Genomic DNA, 17,040 nt, shown 5'->3' with positions numbered 1-17,040 from the left:
CCCCCAAATAAGTTGTGTCATCAGGGAAATGTCTTAAATAGCTTTCAATCCCCTTTAGAGAAAAAAAATGTGTCTAAGAGTCCTACAAGGAATTTAAAAAATGTTTCAACTATTCCACTATAAACTAAAATAATCTACACAAACAATAATCTGCATAAAGAGAATCCAAGCTGAAGGTATTTTGTATTGAAGAGTCAATTTTTTTAACTAGCCAATGTCATAAACTTGTTAACAGGTAAACAGAATATATTTTTGTTTATTAATTAACTGAAAACTAATTTTCTAGCTAATTGTGTTCAACTATTTGACATTTATCTGTGGGTAATTTCTGTTTAAAGAAATGTTTGCATGTTCAACAAGGTTTTCTTTAAAAAAATAGTGAACTTGTGTGAGATGTAATTAATTTTAATATGACTGTATGTAATCAGTAGATCAAATACATTCTGGTGATTTTATTCAATTCTACGAAACATTATTTTCTTGACAGTCACACTTTGAAACGTGTGCGACGTGTTAAACATTACTTCAGCCAGTGTTTTCAAGGATTATTAAATTTTTCTAGCAAAAAATTTGCCTTTTTATATATATATATATATATATATTTTTAGCTGCAAGTGTTTAAAATGATGAAAAATGGGACCGATGTCTTCCACAGGTTGCATGCTGGCTGCTGGACCCTGGCAGTGAGGAGAGGACTCTTCCAAACATGGTGACCGTCTATTGTCCTGAAGAGTTGCCCCTGCTGGACGGTCTCGGCAATGCACATTTGCACTGTCCTCGTGTCAGGGCAGCGACCGAGAGCGTGCTCGCTCACACTGTGATGAACCATCTCACTGGCCTGCTGGAAGAAGACGGCACACTAGGTCTATGATCTGTCTCTCTCTCTTTAAGGCTCTGGTGACAATAAGATGTTTGTAGACTCTGTTTTGGTAGTATTATGTGTTTCTGTCAGATTTATTCAGGAACGTAGAGATGCCCTCCCAGGTTTGCCTGGCCCTGCTGGAGCTGAATGGCGTTGGTTTCAGCGTGGACGAGTGTGAGAGGCAGAAACACGTGATGCAAGCCAAGCTGTCGGCGCTGGAGTCGGACGCTTACAGCCTGGCCGGTCACACCTTCTCCCTGACCAGCGTGGATGACATAGCGCAGGTCTGACACTTTTTCTGTGCCCCAGCCACGTTCTTGACTTGACTGTAATTCCCTCGGAGCAACACATTTTTGCTTGTGTTCACACTGTAGGTGTTGTTCTTGGAGCTCCACTTACCTCCAAACGGTGATGTCGGCGGACCGAGAAGTAAGAAGACTCTGGGTTACACCAGGAGAGGTGGAGGCAGAGTACGACTCGGAAGGCAGTTCAGCACCACCAAGGTGCGACCATACATCATTCTACAGCAGTGGTCTCCAATCCTGGTCCTGGAGGGCCACCATCCTGCATGTTTTACTTGTTCCTCTGCTCCAACACACCTGATTTGAATCAATGGGTGATTAACAGGCTTCTGCAGAACATGAAGAGGTGATTTAACCACTGAATCAGGTGTGTTGGAGCAGAGAAACAAGGAAAACATGCAGGATAGTGGTCCTTGATGGATTTGAATGAAAATGTCTTTGGGTAATTATTAGATCTGCATCTACAACTCATCTAATATTATTTGTAGCATATAAAGAGGAGAATTTCTTGAGCTGAATCTTGTTCGAGTACCTCACAACTTCAACCTATAAATCTCAGCAACCAATTCAAAACGGCCACATCCCAGATCTGAGAGATTCCTGTTCCTCCTCAGGATGTTCTGGAGAAACTTCGCCCCCTGCACCCGTTGCCGGGTGTGATTCTGGAGTGGAGGCGGATCACTAACGCTCTGACTAAAGTGGTCTTCCCCCTGCAGAGGGAGAAACAACTTCATCCTGCTCTGGGGATGGACAGAATATATCCAGTGGCCCAGACCCACACAGCCACAGGTAAAACACACACATTAGTGCAAATATTTTATTGTAAAATGCAGTGTTGTTTTAGGGTAATATAAAGACTGCATCTGACCCATTTTGTCCTTTTTATTTTTCGATTTAGGCAGAGTGAGCTTCACTGAACCAAACATACAGAACGTCCCCAAAGACTTTGAGATTTCCATGCCCACGGTGATAGGTGAGAGCCCACCTTCACAAAACGTCGTCCAGATGAGCCGCAGATCAGGGTGGGTGCTCGTTCGTTCAAATATCCCTGCTTACCAAGCGTTTAGGTCTTCAGCTGTGTCCTCTGTGTTTTAAGGTGGGAAAAAGATAATGTAGATATTCTAATAAAAATAAATACTCCAGCCATAAAACACATATTATTTTTAAAAATATAGACAAAGTCATTAGGAGTATATATATATATATATATATATATATATATATATATATATATATATATATATATATATATATATATATATATATATATATATATTATATATTATATTTTAATGAGCAGTTTTTAGATGTTATTGTGCATCGATTCTAAAATATTTATTGACCTACCTGCTTTCATGCACAGGTGCCCTAAAATATAAATTTGCTTCAGGCTTTAAAACCTGTTAAATGCAGTGTTTTATGGTAATATTCAGAATCCATGATATTTTTTTTATAATGTGAATCTTACTCTTCTGCGTAAAAATTCTATTTTACAGATTCATGAGAATAAAAATGAAAGTTTGGCTTTCATAACACAGCTATTCTTGCTACATTAGAAGGAGGATGCTCCAGATGTCTTGATGTTTGACACTGACTTTGATGAAAGTAAAGATGAAAAAATAAAATCTAAAATCTTTGCGTTGTTGTTCCAGAAAGAAGAGACGCTCCGTGGCTCCAGCAGCCCCAGCCGGTCCCGCAGATCGAGGCCCAGCCTTCTCCGTCAGCATGAGACACGCTTTCATTCCCTTCCCAGGTTCACGCAATGACATACTTTGTTTTTGTAGCCGATGTTTCTTCTTTTGGCCTGTTGCTTTGTCTCTCCCTGCATTATCAGTGGTGTTTATCTGTATTAAACCGCAGGGGGAATGATTTTAGCAGCTGATTACTCCCAGCTGGAGCTGAGAGTGCTGGCTCACCTCTCAAAGGATCAGCGCCTTCTGCAGGTCAGCAGTGTAGCAAGACAACATCTTAATTCATCCCATCAGCAAGGAAATCTTACTGACTGCGTGTGTGTGTGTTTTATAAGGTGCTGAACGGAGGAGCAGACGTGTTTCGCTGCATCGCTGCCGAGTGGAAAAGTGTGGAGCCAGAGTCTGTGCAGGACGGCCTCAGACAACAGGCAAAACAGGTCCTTCCTTCCAGGCAGGGAACAAGAAGAGGCCAGCCGTGCTCAGACTTTCACCTGTAAGCTCACCCGCGTGTTCCTGTGTCTGTTCATAGATTTGCTACGGCATCATCTACGGAATGGGAGCCAAGTCTCTGGGGGAGCAAATGGGGGTGGAGGAGGACGACGCAGCCTGCTACATCGAGAGTTTTAAAGCCAGATACAAAGGTACGTCCGACGATTCACTGAGTCTGTGCGGAGGGTGCTCCGTCCGTCCTCTTCATCTGAGCGTCCTATTCACAAAGCAAACAGCGTTAATCGTATGCTGGAGCAAACACGCTCATCAGGTCCAGCAGGTGTGAGCATTTTTTTCTTGTTTTGCATCAGATTGCAAATCAGAGAAAAGTTTTTTCCCACACAGATGAAGTACAGAGACACTCCTTTATACTACATGAACAACACATGGCCGAATCAGGGAGAAATTCCTCTCAGGATGGCACTTTTATATCAATATTGCACCCTTATTTTCATTTAATAAATTAAAAAAAGAATCCTTCTTGACTACAGGATGTGCTCTTCCACTTTCCCCCACAAGGAGGTTTAGATCACAGTGAGGAGCTTTGATGCGCAATAATTACCCCACAAAGTAATTTCTTTGTTTCGCTTGTTAGCCTCTGGATCTCTGGATGTGAAGCACTGTCTGTTAAAATATTCTCTAATCAGAAGGTTTGGTGTTCTGGACCAAAACCCAGATTTTACACATTTTTAATGAAATTTACTCCTAGATAAAGTAATGTTTAACACTCATCACTGGAGAAGATGGATTAATAATATGTTCCTTGACATGCCTGCCCTCTTTTTGTGAAGGCAGCAGATCATTAAACTTCCACGCTTTCTTCCTAAATGTAAAAAAACCATCTGCTCCCTTCAATGGAAGGTAAATATTTTATGCTATTTGCATAAACATGGCAGGGTTTTCCTCTGAATGCATGCACCTGCACAGAGAGCTGCCGTGGAGTTGGCAGCCAGGCCAAAGGCCCGAAGTCCACTTTGCAAAATACTTTGCAAAGACAGCTGTGCAAAATCCCAAAATATGCCTAAAAAAAGCTGCGCAAACCGTTAGTGAATCTGGGTCCGAGTCTGCTGTATTACTGGGGTTTCAATCATGGTCCCAGTTTTCTTGAACATTTGAATTAGTTTCTCATTTTTCACCAGGAGACAGTTTATTACACAATCCAGCTCACATTTTCTACAACTTAACTGGGTCAGTTATAAGGATTTAAAGTTTCGTACAGATAAAAACAAAAAAAAACATTAGTGGGGATGGGAAAAGTATTCACACATGAATGGAAGTATATAAATTTACTCTACATGGTAATTATTGTGTACAGTATTTGAAATTGTCAGACAAAATATTGTTTTATTCAATTTTTTGATTTTAATAAGGAAAGATTTATACACTTTAACTTTTTAAATCTTGTAGAAGCTCATGAGCACGCTGAGGGAAAGAAGCTAGTAGACCATGTGGGATTATAGAATCACTTTCATCTTTAAATCCTTTTCACTCCCTGCTGATACAGGGAGTACAGGGATACAGTAAAAAAAACACTCAGATGTGGGCACTGGGCTGGTTTGATCTGAATTATTGCTGCATGGACTCATGTGAGAACCTATGAGGTCAATAAAACACTAAAACCCCCAGTTTTTCCATGTCCTCTCTTGTGTTCCAGGAATTAACACGTTCCTTAAGCAAACTGTGAAGAACTGCACAAAGAATGGCTACGTTCAGACCCTGATGGGCCGCAGGAGATATCTAGCTGGAATCACCAGCACCAACGTGCACGTCAGAGCTCACGTAAGCTGGCATGTTCGCGACTTTAAGGTTTTATTCTTTAAATGAATGTTTAATAATCCTGTCTCTCCCGTCCTCGTTCAGGCGGAGCGGCAGGCAGTGAACACGACCGTTCAGGGTTCAGCAGCAGACATCGTTAAACTCGCTACCGTGAACATCCAGAAGCGCCTGCGGCAGACGTACCCCGCAGCGCCGTCGTCTCACCAGCACACAGGTGACCTCATCTCAGTTCTTCCTCCCCTTTTCACACGGACGACACATGTAGACGGATCTGTTAAATTCCATTTGTCCTTACGTCAGCCCCTAACGAGCGCAGAGCCGGGGCGCCTCAGCTGAGGGGAGCCTATTTCGTCCTGCAGCTGCACGATGAGCTCATCTACGAAACCACAGAGCAGGACCTCATACAGGTTGGAAAGTTACCGTTTGGCTTGTCGAATCTGTGTTTTAAGTGAGACTCTTAAACATGACTAAAAAAAGAAGGGGTTAGAGTTAATTCTTGTTCTGTTCTGTCAGGTTGCACAGATCGTTAAGGGGGAAATGGAGTCGGTGCTGAAACTCTACGTGAAGCTAAAAGCCAAAGTGAAAGTGGGACCCAGCTGGGGGAACCTGCAGGACCTCGATATATGAAGCAAATGTGATTCATGCATAAATTATTATCTGCAGTAGTATTTTAACCACTACATTGACAAATGAAATGTAAAATAAATCCAGTCAATTATTTTTTTTTTAACATAAAACATGAACTTTTAAAAGAACTACACGCATAGATGTATTTATCAGTGTACAGCTTTATAAAGTTTATTATTCTTTTTACACCAACACTATCATGTCTTTGAGACATCAGATGTGAGCTAATAAACTGAAAAGACTGTTTGAGAAGTTTGTTGTTGTTTTAAAACAAAGACTCAAGAGCTTTTAATTTCGAACATCCTAAATTCTCACATTTTATTGGACCATTGGTTGAGCTGGCTGTCACAAGAACGCACATCATCGTCATCATCTCTCATCAACACTGTTTTGTCTTACACAGGTGAAAGTTGTTGCACGGGAGACATTCGGTTTGAAGAAAATATTCAACATTTATGAACACAGGCAGAGAAATGCATGAACGATGGATTGTTTCATTTTTAGTCTTCGCCTTTCAGGACAGTGAGTCCCTCCAAGCGGATCAATTGTTAACCTTCAATTCAGAATGTGGTGGGCATAATTTCAGATAGAAACCAGTAGAGAGTATTTCAAAGACCCATTTCACAACCTTCAAGTGGAACTAAAAAGTGGAGCTTGCCTGGATAAACACATACGACTCGGGTTCATTACTAAAAATCAACCAGTGCACCATAATTTAACACCAACACAGGCTCAGTTTGACACAAAAAAAAGGAGAAATAAATACATGTCACCAACATACATCCATAAACAATTATGACAAACCATGAACTGTAAAAATAGCATGAAATAAAAGTTTAAAACGGGAGTGTGTTTATGTTGGATACAAATGTTTGAGGCTTTCCCGTCCATGAAACATCTGCACAGATTTAATCTAATGAACGTATGGTTTGCCAGCATGGATTAAATGGTGTCAGTGCCGTTATTGCCAGCAAAAATAATAAAAAAAGCAGGAAAAGCAGCTACGTTTGGGTGGTTTTATCCATAAGAACCCCTCACATCAGATGCGTCCTTTTGAGCACGTTGCGATAAAAAAAAGAAAAAAAACGCTGCTTTTCCGAGGCGACAGATGTGCGCCACGTTGCATCGGAGCACATGAAAGGTGCTGTCGATGATAAACGCGTGTTCCGATGAGGCAAAGTAATGAACGACGTCATCTGCAGACACGTTGACAATTAGCATCTTTGGTAATTTTGCCGCTAAACCTTTTCAACAAATTGATCGGTTTCTACGAGGAGAGATAAACGACTGATTCTGGAGGAGGAAGATGATGTGATGACGACCGTCTGCAAAATCCTTCCTGTGCCAACAATCTTACACCTTTAAAGCAGAGCAGATTTCAAAACAAAACCGAGAAATGGGATGTGCCTTGAAAGTATGTAACTGTACATAACCACTTTTCCTTGTGTGTGTTTTTTTTGTTTGTTTGTTTAGTTTTTTTAAGCAGGCTTAATGCCACAAAATTAACAAAAAAATGTATCAATTAAGGCATCAACACAGGCAGGGCTGTGCATTTCAGAGTAAAAAAAAAAAAAAGCGGAACAAACAAAATCTCTGTACAGAGGTACAATAATAAGTGCTACTCAAGCATTTTATGTTCCACTGGCTAGATGTGAGGTTGTGCTGGGGCGAGGAGCTTTACCACCTGATCTGATAACATCCTGCGGGAAAACTCTTAGTCCTGCCTGGCCTACGCTCTTGGGGCTGAACGGTTTGCATGAAAGAAGAGAAATAAGGACACAGTAGGTTTGAAGAGGACATCACCGGAGCTGTCAGGGCGCCTTGCCGTCTGGGCTGAAGTAGTACCTGACAGGAGGACCGGGAAGGTCCTCGTCTCCGTCGGATTCTGGAGCAAATGACACAGTAAGATCGACGTAGCGGCGCTCTGCTGACGGCTTGATGAGCTTCTGCATCCTGTGGGAGGCAGAGGATCAGGGGACTTTGATGTTTTTAGTGTAAGAAAACGAGTGAAATGGGTGAAGTGCTTACGTGAGTTTGAGTCTCTTCGAGTGTCCAGGCATCACAGGCACATACAGCATCTTTACTCCGTGGACGACCATGCTTGGTTCAATCCCGTACTTTTCCTACAATGACGCAACAAATCAGTTTAAAAAAAAAAAAAAACAACAACACTGAACTACATCAAGCTAAATGCAGTAGTGTAGCTGCAGGACAATGCAAATGAATGTCTCACCCTCACTGCGTTCATGAAGTCGGACAGAGTGAAGTCCTCGTGGCCGAAGATGGTCCAGCAGTCCCAGATGGAGAAGTAGATGTTATCCCTGGAAAATATGCCACCTTTATTTATTTTAAAAAGAAAGGCTTGCTTTGCTGCTGAGAGATTCAGCACCAAGAACGACAGATTGTACATTTTCAGGAGTAAAGCTGGTATCTATACATGCGCTCCTACCTGATGAGTGTCTGTTTAACTGCAGCGGGCTCCGTGAGCACCACGACTGGAATGGCCAAGTTAAAAAAGCAGTTTTTGAACGATTCCAACCTGTAGCCTCCCACCACTTTGATCAACTCCAGGGCCACCTTGGTATTTCAACAGAACAGCACAGTGACAGTGACTGAGAAGTGCAGTTCGGTTCCAGCGCACCTGTCAGAAACAAAAGGCTAAACTAACAAATGGCTGCTCTCACCAGTCCAGCTACAGCAGCCGTTGCCGTGGCGATCGCGGGGATGATCTTGCCAGCGATGCGTTTGGTCTTCAGTCTGTCAGCCAGCTCGATTGAGTACATCCTGGCTCGGAGGGAGGACGCCGATGTGACAAAATCGATGTGGCCGTTGCTGTCATCGTCTTTCTCGAACTGGAGGGGACTCATGTGTAAGCCTTCTGCAGAGAGTGCACGTGGCAGGACTTGTGTTAGTGCTGAATACTGCTCATAATACACCAAATAAAGTAGATAAGAATCAGAAGTGGAAGCTCAAGATATTCATTCATTTGAAATGTATTTGAAAACTTCATTACTCAAATGTTAATTCAGTGAATTATCGTCCGCTGCTCTGAAAGGCAGATGATAAAGTAATGTGTCATGAACCAATAGGCTGATTTCAATGAAACTTGGAAATTAATCTTTAGGTGTACATCTACAACAGATTCACTTTTGAAGTCAACCCAAATCAAGTTGCCTGCCACCGCTAATCGAAATTAAGAAATGGCTATAATGCAGTTTATTAAACAGATAATGAACTATATTTTGGTGCATTGGTATCTCATGAACAACAGCTAAACCTTTCAAAACAAGAAAAATGCCTAAAACTCAGTTAATTTTAAAGATACTGAGCTAAAATTGGTTGCAGTAGAAGCTGACAGTCATTCCTAATACATACTCCAAGTGCTATTTTCGAGACTTGACCAAAATGGCTATCACTTCAGCATTTATTTTTTACCATGAGATGATCTTAGTTTAAAACTCTGGCATGAAAGGCAGTGGGCGACTCATCCTTTCAAGGCAAGCCTTTAAATTCAGCAAGCTTGAGTGTCCGTTTTTATAAGTGTGTTTATACCGGGTTTGGCCTTGTTTGTGGCGATGGCCTGCTCCAGCTGTGCGATGGCCTCCCTCTCCTCTTCGCTGCTTAGAGGCATCTTTATCTCATCGGGCTTCTTTGCCGTCTCGTCGGTCTCTATACACTAGCAGATCAACACCAATCAGCATTGTTTTTTTTTGTTTGTTTTCCCCTCCCAACATGAGCACTGAACTTAAAAGACTAAATCAGCTGAGGGGCTTACCTTCTCCGAGGGTCTGTACTCGGGAATCTTGAGACCGGAGAGAACCTTGGTCACCACCTCTTCAGAAAGATCCTGATCGACAAAATAAGCCCAGTCAGGAAGTGATTACACATGTGTGTGTGTGTTTGATGATGTTTAACGCACATGTATGTGACTTACCTTTTCTGAGTAAGGGACGTTATGGATCTCTGCAAAGAGCCGCGCAGTGCTGATGATGAAGCTGAAGTGCCTGACGGGAAGCAAAGGAAGGTTCGATAAGCTTTACTAAAAGAAACGTGAAGGAGTAAGATGCAAACTGTAACAACTCACAAGGGGTCTTTCAAGTCAAATTCCATAGGTGTCGGGGGTCTTTTTGGGGACTGCCAAAACAAACCTAAGAAAAGAGAAGGTCAGAAGGACGTTGTTCTGGAGTTTTGCATATCTGATTCTTGTGGAAGCATTTAAGACCTCCAATAAATGTCAAAAATACTATTCTGAAAACTTACTCCCATCTTTTAACCTCGTTTCCAGAGGGAAAGAGTGCAACAGCTGTAGAGCCTACATAAAGAGCAGCAGATTTAAAACCATACACAAGCTGTGGGGCGTGTTATACCGATATACACATCTCATCTCTATGCTGTACATTTAGATGTAGTTTTAGGTACCTTTCGTTTGAAATACTTTTCAAATTTCAGACGGGCTATAGCGATGCAGTGTTCCAGCTGGATGGGCCGTCTGCTTAGCAGCTTAATGACCTGGAACGACCCCTCCAGACTTTCCCCCGCCTGCATCCTCTGCACACACGCAGACAGCGGACAGGGTTACGGACGAGCTGAATGAGGAAGGACGACACCGGCGTCGCAAAAAGGCCTACCTGCAGCACTACTTCAGCTGAGGGGTGCATCTGCCAGAAGGAGTTGTACATGGAGGGCTTGTGGACAAAGGCACTCTCAAACTAGACAATCAATAAAAAGGAGAGAAATTAGAGCAGTCTCTAAAGCATGTGATATATTTGTGCATTATTTAAAAAAAACACTGGCAGGTCTTTAGGTATTGAGACCTTGTCTCTGGCCCACTGGATGGTGTGCTCTATAACAGATGGGAAAGACTTAAGAGTGCAGAATGGAATCTCCTCCTCTGGGGGGTCCCTCTGGGAGACAGGAGGACAAATGTATAAAGTTTTAATAATTCCATCGTTTTAAACAGGCTCTAAAATAAGGACCAGAAGCTTAGACGCTTCCATAAACTCACATGGCTATTGTAGGACTCAGTCAAGTTTGGCACAATGATCTCAGTGTGTCCTTTAGTTCCCATGGTGCCCGAGTCCAGGAGAGGCCTCTGATTGGACACACAGCGGCTGGAAACAAGAAACACTTTTCAATTGCATCATGCACGTTCCCAATTTAGAAACTGTCATGAGTAAAGCTTATTAAAACAAACAAGCAAACAAAATAAAACAACTCAAAAGCCATCATAACTGGAGGGGGGTGGGGTATTTGGGGACACAAAAACAGATCTTTTGACTGACAGTTTTTCTTTCTACGCTTAATCATATGACTCCTTAAATAAAGCGGCAAAGTTCCTAAGTTGGCAACACTGCTTGCACCCGGTCCTGCCATGCTCTGCTCTGATTGGCTGTATCATCATTAGGTTGGATGGCTTTAACAAGACCCCAACTCCTTCTCATTTTTACAGATGAACAAAAATCCGTCGTTTGGAACGTGGCCGCTGTGTTTCAGCGTCTGAGTCAGGCCTGATTATGTGTTGCAGGCACAAGCCCTGCTGTCACTAACTCTTTCTGGTCAGGGCTACAACTGGTTCCTGTATCAAGTTTTGTATTAATAACTAAATGCCTCATGGACCGGATGGTAAGAGTTCAAAGGCCGGATATGGCCCCTGGTGCCACCAGTTGATAATCACCGCTCTTTATTCTTGATGACATTTAGCTTTTTATCCAAGGAGATTTCTTAATCCCAAACTTGGAAGGTGCAGAGCTCAAAACTGTTATAAGCAAGGATCTGTCATATAAATGTTTTAAATTACCTGATGACTGAGAAAGGTGGAGCTTATCTACACGATCCCCACACACACACACACACACACCTGTCCACATATCTCCGTGCCTCCACGTTGTCCAGCGCAGTGACCACTATGTTGAGCGAGGAGTAGAAGGAGTCGTTGTAGACGTTCTCAGTAGCTGGACACACTTTGTTTAAATGAGCTTCCACCCGCAGCTCTGGGTTGATATCATGTGTGGCTTCTGCAGCTGTCGTGCTTTTTGGCTTCTGAAACAGGAAAAAAAAAAAAAAAACGACAGAAGATTTGATTCGTGTGCTGATTTCAGTGAACATGACAGGCTGAAACTGCAACATCTATTCACCTGTATGTGATGGGGTCGGAAGAGAAACTGCCTGTTGAGGTTCGACTTTTCAATGAGGTCTGGGTCGGTGATGCACACCTGAGGAGTGAGGCGGTAAATCTGACTGAACTCGTGACACCAAGAGACGAAAAATGCACCAATATGCAAGAGAGAAAACAAGAAAGTGAGGTGGAGGTGCCCACCTCTCCTGAGCTCTTGGCCAATCCAACACCGAGGAGGGCAAAGTTTTTAAGCATCTCGCAACCTATGGCACCACAGCCAACCTTAAAAAACAGCGGCGTTCACTTAGACACAGACGGGACTTAACGGATACATTTAATGTGCCGATAAAGTTCACTTCCTACCATGAAGACCCTGAGCTTGTGTAGATCAAGACACATTGATTCACCAATGCAGGCTCGCAACCCGTCATATCGATCGCCTCTTGGGAAAAACTCCTCAACGGCCAGAGACTGAAGGGGCCCGACGAGCTCGACGGTGTCAAGGTAAAACTAAATATGTCAGAAAAGGGGCAAAAAAAAAGAGATAAAGAGATAAAATCATTAGAAGAAAAAGAAACAACCAACCATCACTGTGCTTCATTTCACCTCTGTAATAGTACCCTACCCATTGCTGCAGAGGTGCAAACTTCCCTGTGATGGCTTTAAGAACTTCCTGACTGGCTATTCCTCCTACAGCTGCAGCTAACGGAGGCAGAGTTCCCCGGGCCGTCCTGGACAAACAGCGCACCAGCTCGGCATTCACAGGAGCCTTTAGGGAAGGAGGGGGGAGGACAAGAAAAGGCAGAGTAATGTCAGATTTTCAGCTACTGCTGATGTGTTGGTGTAAATCCTATTGATGTGCATCCCTAAAACAAATGAATAAAAGGGAGAAGAAACACTCACTTTGTTCTTAAGAGTTGCGTTCACTTCCTCAGTCAGTTTTAGTAAAGCCTCTGCGTCCTGTAAACACCTGAAAAATAGCAACAATGAAAAAAAAAAAAAAAATGTTTAGGACCTTCTTCATCCCATCACGTTTCACCTGCTTCACACAGAATAAACTTTAACTAGGTCCTGCAGAATTATAAACATGTAAAGCTCTTGGACTGAAAAAAACAAAAAAAGGGAGATGAATTCTGTTTACCCGATGTTGGGAAGTCTGCAGTGCTGCTCCTGGAATCTGTCCAGAGCCAACATGGCAGCATGGATCTGCAGCGGAGCCTGGTGGGTTTAAAACAAGAGAAGGAGAAACCTCAAACACAAACAAATGACTTTGGGCTTTTGTGAATTAAAGCATGTACCACGCAACAAGCCCATTACGTCTGTAAACCATTGACTGTTTTTCTATATAGACATGAAGGCAGAGGTTTCGGATAGCTGACTGGCTGAATTAAGCAAAAGGTTATCTGGTTAAATGACCAATCAGATTCCCTTTGAGACACTAGCTTCCTCCTTTCATTCTTTACATTTTTTACCACTCTCACCTCTGGTTTGCTGAAGTCTGGAATCAGGACCTGAGGATCACACAACTGTTGTTCTAAAGTTTCCTAAAACACACAAAAAAAAGACTGTGTTAAAATAAAACACCAGTTTCTGGCCCAAATGTAATATTTACTGAGACAAATTAGTTCACTTACAAATGTGAATGTCTTAGGGGTTTTAACCAGAACAACAAAACCTCCGTGTGTGTAAGGCTGGAGCTGCGACGTGTCTCCGATTTTAAAACTGTGAGGGGAAAGCACTAATACACACACAGCACACAAACAGACACACACAGCATATCTTAGATTAGTTCTGTGCACCATTATGTGAGCTCATACAAAAACAAAATATCAGACTTGTTGTTACTTATAACTGTATGTTTTAATTTAGGTTTTTTTAGGCTTCATCAGATGAGTTCAAACTGTCTGACGCGATGCAGACACCTCACCTGTAACTGGCCGCGTAGAACCGTTCAGCTCCACCATGCCCCCGACCTCTCTGAAGACAACACTCTGGCCGGTTTGTAAGCCGTGCGGGTGGTTGTCCATGCAGGTCACTACCCCAGGATTGTCCTGATAACAAAGTGATAAGGAGGGTGTAAGTGAGAGCGTGAATGGTCGTTTGTCTCCATGTGTCCCTGTGATGGACTTGGGACCTGTCCAGGGTGTCCCCCGCCTCTCGCACACTGACTGCTGCAGATAGGCACCAGCTCCCCGCGACCCAGAATGGAGAGGGGGGTAAAGAAAATGGATGGATGGATGGAGATATTCATGGTTCCACCAGGAAGAAAAGGAAGGTTTGACACCCCTAATTGATAACTGATAATCAGTTAAATATTACCGCTAAGTATATGTGGGGTTTATAGAGAGACTAGAACTATTAAATCAGAGATTATTCAAGGAAAGTCACTACCTGAGTAATACTTTGGATAAAAATCTCCTTGGGCTCCTCTCCTGTGGGATCAGACACTTCAAACGCTTCTCCGAAATCACAAAACACTCGCACGCAGATGCCGTACGCATCACAGCTGATAAACTGGTGGAAACAGAAGCACAGCTCGGTTATTACACAGGAGAAAGTAGCGCTCCACATTCCTGATTTTGCTGATGTGTTGTTGGGGTATCAACACGCTCAGGACCGCAGACTTACTCTGATGGGGGGCTGCTGGGCGTGGCAGAATTTATTCACCCTCTTCTGAAGACTCAGACTGGCCTCTGTCAAAATCACACACTGCACGAGAAAGCACAATGATCAGACACCAAATATGAGCCGTGGTCTACAGCAGACAGTGGAGGACGATACTGACTTCAACTCAGAGTAAATGTGATCAAATCCTAAATGAAAATGAGTCAATGCTTCATTTGTTCTGTTGAGCAAGCTAAAAGAAAAGGTCCTTTGTTGGGCCAATAATTGGCTAGATGAAACATTCTTGAAAGTTTTAATAACCATTTAAAAAGTGAATATTTTATAAAGTCATTAAAAACAGTTGGACTTTTCAAATTTTGACTCAAAAATTTAATTACACATTTGGGTAGAAGCACCCATGATCATACAGAAAGTTGTGATGAAGATCATGCATTGTATTTTTCCGTTTTCTTTTTTTTTCACATTCTGAAACTTTTCCCATTATGGCACCTAATCTGAAGTGGGAAAAACTCCTGCGGCGGCACACAACAAGCACCGTTTTCTTCTAAGACTGCTCAGCAGGACTGCAGGTTTTCCATACAAACATTTAGCTCCTAATAACCAGCGGGAGTGTTTGACCCCGTTTCCATCTTATCGAAATTTCAACGAGCTACAGACAGCAGGCTGAAATGCAGCGACCTACCTGATACTTTCTGAGAAAACCCAGCTCTGTGTTGTCGTCCAGAGGTAAAGAGGATGTATCCACTTGGACATAAGGGTTCAACTCCGCAACCCGAGGGCACACTGCCTCCACCCTGTGAGGGCAACACGAGAGGCGGGGTAAACAGGAGTATAAGGACAAGGAGAGCCACCCTGTGTGTTCATAAGAGAGCGGACGAAAACCTAAACTCCTGCTTCTTTTTTGTCACAACATCTCTTATTATAGATAACCAGTCATCTGTTTCTGTGTTGAGATAATAATCCTGGTCAATATTAACTGACTAATCACAAAAACATTAAAAGCTACTAAGTTTCTGTTTGTCTTCACATTTATTTCTGTTTAGCTGTCACACATAATCAAGCACAACGTAGCCTGAGAAAAGTCTGAACCCTCATTTCTTATCTCTAAAGTACTAGAATCAGCCTGAAACCTCTAAAGGTGACATTTGAAACAAAAAGGCTTGCAAACACATTTGCTCACGGAGACACCGTGTGTGTTACGCAGCTCCAGCAGCCACCATCCTTAAAACAACAGCTGTGATAGCATATTTCAGGAATAACTGTGCTTTTTTTTTATTGCTCCGGAAGCTTCCGGAGTCAACCCTTGAGGCTCGCTAAGGTTGTTTCTGGGTCCTGATCGCTCACAGAATTACCACAGCCCGTCCCTGCCGCATGCATTACCTCCCCCTCTGGCTTGACACGTCCTCTTTGCGGACAAAAAAGTTGGAGCCGAGATCCCAGGCTTCACACAGCTTTGTGTCGTGAAGCGTAACCGCCTGTACAGAAAACAAACACACACACACACACACAGATCAAGTTTGTGCACACAGAAACTGAATTATCAGGATGTTGGAGGCTAGACTGGGGTCTGCGCCTACCTTCACACCTGCCAGGGCAATATTCTTTGCTAGAAAAGAAAATGCAAAAGATTGCAGTTGTTTACGAGGGGCATTTGATTAGCGTGTTTATAACAGGGTGCTGTGTGGCTGAAATGGGATGCCTTGCCCACCTATCTCCACTCCCAGTGCTCCCACTCCACTGAGAAAGACTGAGGACTGGGCCATCTGGTGCATAGCACTGTCTCCGAGCACATATCGCTGGCGGCTGTGGGGGGAAGAAGAAAAAAAGGAGGAGAGAAGAGAGAAAATGTTGGACAGAAGGTGAAGTAAACGCACCTGACTGTCACCATGTGAAGGTGCACTTGCCTGTACAGAGAGTCGTCAATCTCCATCAAATCTGAAGCCATGCTGGGAGGGGAAGGGGGGGGGGGGTTCAGCCGGTTCAATGATAGGGACACCACCTATTAAACATCAAATATAAGAAAATTGACGTCCCGGTTTTCATCGAGGTTCTACGAGGTTTTTAAAGTTTTGCCGTAATGGTTTTAAACCAACGCCCTGCTCCAAGTTAGCTAGGTGGCTAACTAACTGTCACTGCCAGCTAACAGTCGGCCGTGTTGACAACAGCTTCCAGCCGTCACATATTACAATTGTTACAACTTCACTTTCTTATTAACGCGATACAATTCATTAAGCTGCTCAGAGAAGCTCAGTGCTAGCAGCTCCGGCTAACTAGCACCGAGTGTCACTCTTGCCGGCAGGGGTGCCTTTTTTCGGCACAACACCGGCAGCGAGGACTTCTAGTAAACTCCATGACACCTTTGCTAGGTTACATACCGCTATCCAAATTATTCGCCTCTTTCAGACAGAGTAATATCAACCAAACAACAGGTAAAATGTGTTTAAAACTGTTAAATTAGGTCTAAAAATCTTACGCAGATTTCTGACAGTATGCACGACGAGTAACGGCGAATGAATGGCTGACTGGTTAAAAACTTGGAGTACTTCCGGGTTA

General features: G+C 43.0%; 2 protein-coding genes across 3 annotated transcripts in view; one reads left to right on the top strand and one right to left on the bottom strand.

The window, feature by feature from the left end:
• polq (polymerase (DNA directed), theta) overlaps positions 1-5,996 on the top strand; it is a 19,328-nt gene extending 13,332 nt beyond the window's left edge. The window contains exons 23-35 of one of the 2 annotated variants that reach the window (XM_017407963.3): positions 656-863; positions 953-1,146; positions 1,237-1,365; positions 1,779-1,953; positions 2,063-2,186; positions 2,817-2,917; positions 3,025-3,107; positions 3,191-3,292; positions 3,385-3,496; positions 4,999-5,123; positions 5,205-5,334; positions 5,421-5,527; positions 5,634-5,996. In XM_017407963.3, coding sequence (XP_017263452.1) covers positions 656-863; positions 953-1,146; positions 1,237-1,365; positions 1,779-1,953; positions 2,063-2,186; positions 2,817-2,917; positions 3,025-3,107; positions 3,191-3,292; positions 3,385-3,496; positions 4,999-5,123; positions 5,205-5,334; positions 5,421-5,527; positions 5,634-5,747 — 1,704 coding nt within the window. In that variant the 3' untranslated portion in view covers positions 5,748-5,996. Of the gene's footprint in view, positions 1-655; positions 864-952; positions 1,147-1,236; positions 1,366-1,778; positions 1,954-2,062; positions 2,187-2,816; positions 2,918-3,024; positions 3,108-3,190; positions 3,293-3,384; positions 3,497-4,998; positions 5,124-5,204; positions 5,335-5,420; positions 5,528-5,633 lie in introns of those variants that run through there. The other variant, XR_005232989.1, reaches the window with a different exon arrangement.
• Positions 5,900-17,040, bottom strand: uba6 (ubiquitin like modifier activating enzyme 6). Its single transcript, XM_017407949.3, has 32 exons — positions 16,961-17,040; positions 16,392-16,486; positions 16,196-16,290; positions 16,065-16,093; positions 15,868-15,962; positions 15,170-15,281; positions 14,491-14,571; positions 14,254-14,376; positions 13,790-13,913; positions 13,497-13,600; positions 13,344-13,406; positions 13,004-13,080; positions 12,766-12,832; positions 12,488-12,631; positions 12,226-12,372; positions 12,064-12,144; positions 11,882-11,959; positions 11,605-11,786; positions 10,753-10,858; positions 10,562-10,651; positions 10,376-10,456; positions 10,167-10,295; positions 10,008-10,059; positions 9,832-9,895; positions 9,682-9,751; positions 9,523-9,594; positions 9,300-9,423; positions 8,432-8,625; positions 8,197-8,324; positions 7,981-8,068; positions 7,776-7,870; positions 5,900-7,700 (listed from the first exon to the last, which is right to left on the bottom strand). Exons 2-32 carry the CDS (start codon positions 16,430-16,432, stop codon positions 7,559-7,561), a joined length of 3,078 nt encoding a protein of 1,025 aa, XP_017263438.1. The 5' UTR covers positions 16,433-16,486; positions 16,961-17,040; the 3' UTR covers positions 5,900-7,558.

This window comes from Kryptolebias marmoratus, linkage group LG3 (assembly GCF_001649575.2).
Source record: "Kryptolebias marmoratus isolate JLee-2015 linkage group LG3, ASM164957v2, whole genome shotgun sequence".
In the NCBI taxonomy this organism is placed as follows: domain Eukaryota; kingdom Metazoa; phylum Chordata; class Actinopteri; order Cyprinodontiformes; family Rivulidae; genus Kryptolebias; species Kryptolebias marmoratus.
The sequence above is the reverse complement of the archived record's forward strand: the minus strand, read 5'-3'. Positions and strand labels throughout refer to the sequence as shown.